The following is a 10558-nucleotide window of genomic DNA, read 5'->3' as shown; positions in this document are numbered from 1 at the left end:
TATGTGGGGTCTGTGCGTTACAGAACTTTTTATATTAACCCCCCATTTCAGGGCATCCTAATGTTTGGGACAAATGGCTTCACGGGTGTTTCTGATTAGTCAGGTGTGCTCCATTGTTTCCTTCGTGTAGGTATAACAGAGCTTGAAGTATGTAGTCCAGATATGAGGCTTTTGACTGCATGTGCTCGGCCAGCCTAGCCCCTGAGGTGAAAGGGCGTTTCCTCTTTAAGGCACTGTAGGCTGGCAGAGAGGCGGCACTGGACACTGCTCAACTCCACCAGGCCCCAGAGCAGACACCTGGGGGGGCAGCCAATGAACCGTCGGGGGGGGGGGGGGGGCGCTGTGGCGGCCACTGGGGACTGTCCAAGCAAGAGAAGACAGAAAGATGAACCCCCCCACCCCACCACGTATGGAAGGCAGACTGACAGAGAATATGCGCAGTGGGGGGGGGGGGGGGGGTGGAGAAAGAGGGGAAGAGAGAGAGAAATAGAGGCAGAGAGAGAATGTGATTTCTGGGGCATCAGAAATGGAGTCATTTCTGCAGAAAAGGTGAGGTCAGGGGAGGTCACTGGGGACTCCTGCAGGAGGAAACCCAGGTGAAAGGAGGAGCGACCGAAGAGGAGGAGTGCGAGATGAAGGCAGCGTTAAAAAAAAAAAAGACATGCAAACTGGAGAAAGCTGAAGCAGCAATAAAACAAATACGAAGCAAGTTGAATGCGTCTGGGGAAAGGGGAGGGGCATCCCATTCCCACCTCACTTCCTGTATCTCAGCCCAGCTGACAGGAAGTGAGCTGGCAGGACGCATCACAGCACAGGCCAGGGGCAATGCACTGAAGCACAGCACCGTCAGGTTACCTTGGAAAAAGCATTAGCATCAAACGTCTTGTGCGGGTGCACAAGAAAGAAAGTAAATATTTGCCATAGCTGAGTTCCAGTCCTTCCGTCCTGGCATTCCAACTACCTGTTGAGTGGCTGCTGTTCAGAGATGTCACGCAGCAAGTGAACACTAGGGGGCAGCACTGCTGTCACGCAGCAGGTGAACACCAGGGGGCAGCACTGCTGTCACACAGCAGGTGAACACTAGGGGGCAGCAGAGCTGTAATGCAGCAAGTAAACACTAGGGGGCAGCACTGCTGTCACTTAGCGGGTGAACACTAGGGGGCAGCAGAGCTGTAATGCAGCAAGTGAACACCAGGGGGCAGAAGAGCGGTAATGCAGCAAGTGAACACTAGGGGGCAGCAGAGCTGTCACGCAGCAAGTGAACACTAGGGGGCAGCAGAGCTGTCACGCAGCAGGTGAACACTAGGGGGCAGCACTGCTGTCACGCAGCAGGTGAACACTAGGGGGCAGCACTGCTGTCACTTAGCGGATGAACACTAGGGGGCAGCAGAGCTGTAATGCAGCAAGTGAACACTAGGGGGCAGCAGAGCTGTCACAGCAGGTGAACACTAGGGGGCAGCAGAGCAATGTGAGCACAGACTCAGACAGGATGGAGGCAGACAGAGACAGGCCATCAACGCGGGGAGGACATGCAGCAGGTAAACATTTTACAAAACAAAAACAAACAAAAAAAAAAAAAGAAAAAGCAGACAGTCCCATGCCATTTTGATAGGGTACACATACACTCACCTACTGTATGTGCACTTTAGACCTGGGGGAGGGGGGAGGGAATGGGAGAATCCAGCCCCCCCCCCCTTCCCCATGAATCCGCCACGTGCCCCCCCCCTCCCCACCGTCCGGCCCACCCCCCTACCGCCCCCCCACTGACCTCGCACTTGCTGCTCCAGGTTGAGTATGACGTTGACGGCCTGGTGCAGGATGAGCAGTTTGGTCTGGGGCTTCTCATTGGTCAGGTGCATCTGGCACATGCGGCCCAGCTCTTTGAAGGCCTCGTTGATGTCTCGAACCCGCAGCCGCTCCCGGGCGTTATTCGCCACCCGCCGCTCTTTCTCCCGCTCCGCCTTCACCTCCACCGGCAGGTCCTCGTCATCCTCGTCCAGACTAACCGGGGTTCGATTTTCGTTTAGATTATTTCGTTCGGGTTTTGTTTTTTTGTTTATTTTTAATAAAACGGGAGCGGACGGAGAGACAGGGAGCAGACAAACAATGAGAACGAGCCTCGGACAGAAACAAAACAAACGGCTCGTCTCTTACGGCACTGATCAAATGGTCACACACTCACATTTACTCACACGCGCACACACACACTCATGCATACACGCACACACACACACTCATGCACACATGCACGCACACACACACTCACATTTACTCACGCGCACACACACACTCATGCATACATGCACATGCACACACACACACTCATGCACGCACACACACACTCACATTTACTCACGCGCACACACACACACTCCATTTCAGCACAAACTGGCCACGTCGGCCACATCCAGCAGTGCAATTCAACAGTTTGGACTGGACCGATATCCTAGACCAAGATTCAACCCCTCAACAGCATCAAACTACCTCTTAACGTTCATAACCTTCAACATGTCCTGATCGTAACAGTTATCGCATAACAGCAAACGCATGCATCATTCACAGGGCAGAGGTGGAGGATCACAGAATGATTGAAGTGTTGGGTCATTCGGTACGACAGATTCACCTCACATGAGAAGCCTACAAAATGCTCAAACCTTAAAATTTGAAAAAAATAAATAAAATTTATGTAAGAATTAGGCGCCAACACACCGACATGGCTATTATCCCACGCAGGCTGGAGCGGGTGCTAACTGGCTTTGAGCAACGTTGATATTTAAAAACGTACGCTTAAGACCAAAACTACTGGGCTATGATAGTGGGCCACACCTTCCTCAGCACTCAAGGAAACTGATTTTGTGATCAAAATCACAAAAACCCCCGGGGGGGGCGACTTCTGCTAAAATTATAAATAAAAAACACCCCGTGAGCTGGTTTGGGTAATAATAATGAACCTAATGAGATTTTTTAAAAATAATAAAAATTTTTAAAACTAGCTGCAAGAAACCTTCAGGAGGAGAAGTTCAGGAGTAAACACGCTGAGGACGTTCACGCTCGTACTGTTCAAATTATCGTCAATCGTCACGGGAACAGCAGCCGAAGGGGGGGAAGGGGGGCATTTTAAGGGTGGTCTGGCACTGCCCGGAGGCAGCGGGGGGACTTACTCTGCGTCAGGGACCGACAGCGGGCCCAAAGACTGGAAGGAAAGCGCCTCTTCTCTGAAAACAACGTGAGAGACGGGGGCACAGCATGACAATCAGAGGGCCAGCGAGCTGGGCCTCACACGCACAAACACAGCACCCAACACCAAGCAGCACCCACACACCCACTATCCCCCACAACCCAACACCAACCAGCACCCACACCCACTATCCCCCACACACACCCGCTATCCCCCACACACCCGCTATCCCCCACACCCACACACCCGCTATCCCCCACACCAAGCAGCACCCACACACCCACTATCCCCCACACACACCCGCTATCCCCCACACACCCGCTATCCCCCACACCCACACACCCGCTATCCCCCACACCAACCAGCACCCACACACCCGCTATCACCCACACACCCGCTATCCCCCACAACCCAACACCAACCATCACCCACACACCCACTATCCCCCACACACACCGACCTGCACACTGACTGACCCTGCACACGGAACCCAACACCGACCATCACCCACACACACTGACCCCCAACCTGACTGACCCCGCACACTGACCCCCAGCCTGACTGACCCCACACACCGACCCCCACACTGACTGACCCCACACACTGACTGACCCCACACACCAACCCCCACACTGACTGACCCCACACACTGACTGACCCCACACACCAACCCCCACACTGACTGACCCCACACACTGACGCCCTGGCACACACCCCGCAGTGTGTAAATGGCCAGTTTAGTCTCCACCTGTGTGGGATGAGTTTACTACCAGGACACCAGCGGCACAAAAACACAGCGGCGAACAGAGCGCTAAACGCAGCACCGTCACAGACGCCGTGTGTGTGTGTGTGTGTGTGTGCACGTGTGCACGTGTGTGTGTGTGCGCGTGTGTGTGTGTGTGTGTGTGTGAGAGTGTGTATGCGTCTGCACACGTGTGTGTGTGTGTGTGTGCGTGCGTGCGCGTGCGTGCATGCGTCTGCACACGTGTGTGTGTGCGTGTGTGTGTGCATGCATCTGCACACGTGTCTCTGTGCGTGTGCACATTTGTGTGTGTGTGTGCGTGTGGGTCTGTGTGTGCCGGTGCACGTGTGTACGCGTGTATGCATGTGTGTGCGTCTGTGTGTGCCTGTGCATGTGCACACGTGTGTGTGTGTTTGTGTGTGTACATTAACTTTTTGCAAATGTGCACCTGCCATTACTGAAATTTAAAAAAAATTCCTTATCACTGTTTGTCTCCACTACGGCTCGTCTGTCCCAACTGTGACACAGATCAGCCAAATTTCAGAGCCAGACCCCTCATACACACTGACCCCCCCACACTGGGCCAGCAGCCCGGCTCAGACCCCTTATATACACTGACCCCCCCACACTGGGCCAGCAGCCTGGCTCAGCCCCCTTATATACACTGACCCCCCCACACTGGGCCAGCCGCCTGGCTCAGCCCCCTTATATACACTGACCCCCCCACACTGGGCCAGCAGCCTGGCTCAGACCCCTTATACACACTGACCCCCCCACACTGGGCCAGCAGCCTGGCTCAGCCCCCTTATATACACTGAACCCCCCACACTGGGCCAGCAGCCTGGCTCAGCCCCCTTATATACACTGACCCCCCCACACTGGGCCAGCAGCCTGGCTCAGACCCCTTATACACACTGACCCCCCCACACTGGGCCAGCAGCCCGGCTCAGCCCGGGAGCGCGGAGGGCGGGGCAGTTACCTGGTCCGGGTGCGGCCCATTTTCCCCTCCTTCTTCTCGTCCTCCGACTTGTCGGTGATGGAGGAGTTGTCGTCGTCCTCCTTGTCCTCCCGCTTGACGATCTCGCCGCCGGGGGGGTGCGCGGCTCGGGCCACGCCTCCGGACACACCTGAGAGGGGTCGGGTGGACACGCCCTTCAGCACAGGAGCAGGGCACAGCCAGCCAACAGCTACCACACACAACAGCACGCCGAGCTCGCCCGCCTACCCCACATTAGCACTGCAACCGTTTAAATTTTTTTTTTTTTTTAATAAGTCAGTGTTCTAGAACCAGCAGTGATTGTGACATCATCAGAACGTTCAGCTGAGAACGTTCCACTCGCACGTTTGTGATGTCACCTGCAGCCAGTGGGTACGCAGTTAGTGAAGAGGCCCAGCTACAGTAAGCAGCTGCGCAGCGCCAGCAGGTCCTCTCCTTCTGTGCGCATCTATGATGTGCTGCATACACACCCACCATTTATACTCGTGTTTGTACTTCATCATTTTTTAATGGCTCGTGTTTTTTCCCCTCGCGTGTAGATGAGGGGAAGAGCAAAGAGGGATCCAGATGGACATGGGGTCACAGCACATAAAGCACCGCGGCGGGAATCAAACCCCCCGCTGCACAGGGGCGGCTCTACAGCGCGTCCCGCGTGCGGGAACACCCTCCGGTCTCCGGTCAGAGAGCGCGGTTACCCGGGTGTGTGTGTGTGTGTGTGTGTGTGAGTGTGTGAGAGAGAGTGTGTGTGTGTGTGTGTGTGTGTGTGTGTGTGAGAGAGAGTGTGTGTGTGTGTGTGTGAGAGTGTGTGTGTGTGTGTGTGTGTGTGTGTGAGTGAGAGCGAGTGTGTGTGTGTGTGTGAGTGTGTGTGTGTGCAGCACAGCCAGGGTAAAGACGCTATATTGAAAGCGAGATGCGCGAGGCGCACACGGGAGGGAGCCTCACCACTGAAGCCCTCGGGCTGGCGGGCGAGGTCAGACAGGGAGGCGGCCTGCGCAGACACCGGGGCGTGGTGACCCAGCAGGGCGCCCCCGGGGGACAGGCCCGAGTCGTCATGGTGATTATTCACCTGGGGGGGGGGGGGGGGAGAGATGGAGAGAGAGGGGAGAGTGAGAGAGGGCATGAGAGAGAGAGTGAGGGAGAGATAGGGAGAAATGACAAGATGTAAAGAGCACAACTGACCAAGCAAAAAACAGACTGAGCAACTGACCAAGTGAGCAAGTGAGCGACAGACTGAAAGACTGACCGCATGCTGAATGAGTGACTAATGTCATTATTAATGTGACGGTGAGCGGGTGACTGCGGAGCTGAAAGTGGGGGTGCGGGGACCCCAGCCTCACCATGGCGGGGTGGCGGTTGGAGAGCGGCAGGCCCCCGTTGTTGAAGGCCTGCACCAGCCCCCCCAGGCCCCCGCTGTGCAGCAGGCTGTGTAAGTCGGGCCCCCCCCCGCCGGGGCCCTGTCCCACAGCGTGGCTCCGCAGCACGTGGATGGCCTCCTCCAGCCGGTCCTCCATCTTACTCTGCTGCGCACAGTTACACAGTTACACGCAGTTATACACAGTCACACACAGTTACACAGTCGCACACAGTTACACACAGTCACACACAGTCACACACAGTTAGTTACACACAGTCACACACAGTTAGAGTCACACACAGTTACATACGCAGTTACACAGTCACACAGTCACACTCAGTTACACAGTTATACGCAGTTACACAGTTACACACAGTCACACACAGTCACACACAGTCACACACAGTTAGTTACACACAGTCACACACAGTTAGAGTCACACACAGTTACATACGCAGTTACACAGTCACACAGTCACACTCAGTTACACAGTTATACGCAGTTACACAGTTACACACAGTTGCACACAGTTGCACACAGTTGCACACACAACTATATAGTAACACACACATGTACACACATGTATATAGTTATTTGCACACGGTTTATACACATTCATCCACATTCACACACACTCACATCCTAGCGTTAGCGTTAGCACTAGCACCGTCCAGACAAACAAACAGGGCCAAAAAAACCACTCCTCTTTTAAAGGGGATCGTTTGGATGGAGACTCTCAGCCCCCCTCCCCCCCACCTCCCCCACCCGAGTGCCTAAATTAGAGGGGCGCAGCCGCCGCCCGTCAGCTCACCAGCGCGTGCAGTCCTCCCTCGTAGTTGGGGGACAGGGAGGCCTGACCTGGAGCTCGGGACCACTGAGCCGCTGCAGCTGAACACACACACAGCAGCTCGTTCGTTTCACGCAGTTATGGTTTTAATAATGCTAAAGATATATGCATTTTGAATAACAAATAAACCACTTTATATCCGTAAATGTGCTTTACGAGGCAGGAAGTGGGGCAAACACAGAAAACACAGGCACAACTATTTCCTCCAGGGATGTAAACGTGTAAGCTGCAATTCTCCCATCTGTACAGTAGGTGGCACTGCAAGCCTGCAAATTCACCAGTGTGCTTTTCAGCCATTGCTGAAGTGCCACTTCACCCACAGTGCCCCAACCCTCAGCCCCGCCCTGACCCTCACCCCACCACGCCCTCAGGCCCGCCCAGCCGCACCCGGCCACGCCCACTCACCTGAGATGCCCTGGGGGGAGCCTCCGGGGGTGGACGGGGTGGAGGGGAAGGTGTTGCTGTTGTGGTCCGAGGGATATATCTGTGAATGACAGGGTCAGAAAGCTGGTAATTCAGAGGCTGAGAACAAGAGACGGCAGTGATCTTTAACCCACCCCTTGTTCGTCCAATCAGATTAACCCATTTCCCCCCGCTTGCCCAATCAGATGAATCCATTTCCCCCCCCATTCAGTCGGCCCTCTCACCGAAGCCAGGGCTTTCCCGATCTCGTCCCCGGAGCTCCCCGCCGTGGTGCCCCGGCCGGCAGCTGGACATTTGGGGGGGGGGGGGGGGGGGGATGGCAGGAGAAAAAAAAAAAGAAAAAGTAAAAATTAACTTGAAAATTGAAGCTTTCAATTCCAGCACTTCAGTATTGAGCAGCACCAGGTCAAAAATGAGCAAATAAAATACAGAACAGAAAAACTAAACGACTGCAGTCTCTGCTAAAACAGATAATGATTACCCATGATGCCCTCTGCTCCGTTGATGGGGGGCGTGTGATTTGTGACTCCGTACCCCCCTGACCCAGAGTGGAAGTTGGAGGGCAGGTTGCTGTTGACCTCGCTGCCGTGGAGGGGGTAGTTCTGAGAGGACATAGGCAGGGGCTGCCTCTTCTGGAGAAGGTGGAAAGGGAGGAAGTAATGTGTTAGTCCTGCTGAGCATTATGGGTACTGTAGTTCTACTACACAAGCTAATTGCAGCACAGAAGAGGGCCTCACCATCCTGTCCTGGTGATTGATTGGAGGGAAGGCACCCTGCTGGCTCATGATAGGTGGGTTGCCCAGCATGGTGGAGTACGCTGATTGGCCCCAGGGATCAGAGGGGGGGTCTGTCAAAATGAAGGTGGGAGGGGTAAATATCAGTCGGTGTGCGCTCTCAGAAATAATCATCTGTCACTGTGGGCACACCGATTGGGCTGTGCCCCAAGGCTCTCTCTCCGGATAGGCTAACCTTGCATGTAGAAGGGGTAGGCTGTCCCAGACTTGGAGGCGGGGAATCCCGCGCCATCCCGATTGTAGTCCTCCCCAGAGGCGGAGACGTAGACCTGCCAGGTGCACAGGACAGACGTTCACTCGTACGGGTGCATCCTTACAGGTTATGAGCACCTCACATGGGCTGGCCCAAAACGCGTTCAGATCAGAGACTCCGCGTGTCATTCACTTAATTCTTATTTATTTCTGGGTGGAGAGGTGGGTCCAGGCCCATGCCAGCCTGGACATGGTGCGGGCACAGGATGAGGCAAGACCACACCCCTTTGGTGACATCATCGCCCCACCCCCCACGCCCCACCGCGACTCCTGTCCGTCACAGCAGAGTACGAGGGAGGATTCCCGTTTAGCGGTCCCAGCGGGGTCTTTGGCAGGGAGGGAGCGCTGGGACCCCAAATCGAGTCGGGATGGGTGGGGAAGCACAGGGGTGGAATTCGTGAGAATGTTCCGGAACAGCGAGGACCATGGCAGTGTGCCTCCATACACAAATTGGGAGGGGGGCAGGGGGCGGGGCGCTTGACGAAAAACCTCAACACACGGAAATAGCATTTCTATGATCTGAATACGGGGGGGGGGGCGCTTAGATCAAAGCTCATCTAGACGCATCAATTTCTGTGGTCCCCAAAGGAAAAAGGATGGGGGGGGGGGGTTTGTTTGGAATCGGAAGGACGTGGCCTAAGAGGTCTGTGAATAGAAACCCCAGTTCCTCTGCCTCCCCCTCCTGACATCAAAACCACCCCCCACTCCCCCCCCCCCCAAAAGAAAAAAAGGAAAAAAAAGACAACATGCAGACTGAGCACTGAGAGGGAGGGGGGACCCCCTGCAGGGCTCATGTTCCCTCTCTTCTGGATGACTGAAGACACGCGATCTCTCCCTCTCTCTCTCTCTCTCTCTCTCTCGCTCTCCATCTCTCCCTCAGTCTCCCTCCATCTTTCACTCAGTGTCCCTCTCTCCCTCCCTCCATCTCCCTCTCTCGGTCTCTCTCTCATAACTGAAGAAACGCGGGGAGAACACAAACGCAAGATCCCCCCCCCCATGTAATTTGATTACAGCGGGAGGGGCGGGTAGGGAAGGGGGGAAGAGAAAGAGAGAGAGACGGAGGAAGGGAGAGAGAGAGAGAGAGAGAGAGGGGAAGGGAGAGAGAGGAGAAGCACTTCTAATTACAGAGCCATCTGCCCACTGCTGGAGCCTGGCCAACTCCACAGGGAGCCCAACCGAGCAGAGGAGGGGCTGAGAGAGAGAGAGGGAGAGAGAGGGAGAGAGCGAGAGGTAGAGAGAGAGGGGGAGAGAGGGGATGCATGGACGGATGGATGCATGGATGGAGGTGAATGCCATGGGATTCAGGTGAGAACGAGTACAGAGAATACCCCAGCATGTATAATAAGCCTGTGGGATAATTAAGCTAACCTGAGGACAAAGGGCATGTGTGCATGTGTGTGTGTGTGTGTGTGTGTGTGTGTAGTGCGAGAGAGTGAGTGAGTTGTGCATGTGCGAGAGAGAGAGACTTCTGAAGTAACAGCGTAGACACAAGCAGAGAGTGAAGGGCAAACGGAATCAGTTAAAAATCTATAAATAAATAAACAAACCAACAGAATGGAAGAAGCATCAGTGACATCACTGATCAGGCATGTGTGACATCACTGAATGTTCCGGAACACAAGCAGGCTGCAGGAGTCCAGCCTGCGGCACCACGGCAACCATTTCTCATTCACAGCGTTTGGAACACGGGACGCCCCGGTGACACACTGCTGGTGTGATGTCACAATGCACGTGGGGCAATCCACCCCCTGGTTGCCATGGCGAGCCCAGAGAGAGGCGGGGCTTGGGTGGGCAGGTAATTAGGGGATTAGGGGATAGATGTCTGCTCGGGGGGGATTTGCGGGGTGAGGGCAGAGCCCAGATTTCGGGGGAGGAAGAGGACAGCTCTTAATCCGGGCTCAGACACTGGGTCCTGGAAGCCTATGGCCTTTCCGCTGGGTCACTCAGAGTGAAGGGTCACTGCAGGGTCAG

The 10558-nt window shown here is 55.0% G+C and overlaps 1 protein-coding gene across 13 annotated transcripts in view; it reads right to left on the bottom strand.

Moving 5' to 3' along the window:
- Positions 1-10558, bottom strand: part of tcf3a (transcription factor 3a) — a 45762-nt gene that overhangs the window by 4406 nt on the left and 30798 nt on the right. For 5 of the 13 annotated variants that reach the window (XM_035422510.1, XM_035422513.1, XM_035422505.1 and 2 more), the window contains 11 exons: positions 8511-8604; positions 8279-8388; positions 8023-8173; positions 7766-7827; positions 7524-7602; positions 7083-7159; positions 6255-6437; positions 5860-5983; positions 4900-5047; positions 3162-3215; positions 1769-2001 (listed from right to left, as the gene is read on the bottom strand). In XM_035422510.1, the coding sequence (XP_035278401.1) occupies positions 1769-2001; positions 3162-3215; positions 4900-5047; positions 5860-5983; positions 6255-6437; positions 7083-7159; positions 7524-7602; positions 7766-7827; positions 8023-8173; positions 8279-8388; positions 8511-8604 (1315 nt within the window). The remainder of the gene's footprint in view (positions 1-1768; positions 2002-3161; positions 3216-4899; positions 5048-5859; positions 5984-6254; positions 6438-7082; positions 7160-7523; positions 7603-7765; positions 7828-8022; positions 8174-8278; positions 8389-8510; positions 8605-10558) is intronic. The other 8 variants (XM_035422516.1, XM_035422508.1, XM_035422511.1 and 5 more) reach the window with 5 other exon arrangements.

Source organism: Anguilla anguilla, chromosome 6 (genome assembly GCF_013347855.1).
Source record: "Anguilla anguilla isolate fAngAng1 chromosome 6, fAngAng1.pri, whole genome shotgun sequence".
Lineage (NCBI taxonomy): Eukaryota > Metazoa > Chordata > Actinopteri > Anguilliformes > Anguillidae > Anguilla > Anguilla anguilla.
This window is presented reverse-complemented; position numbering and strand designations above follow the sequence as displayed.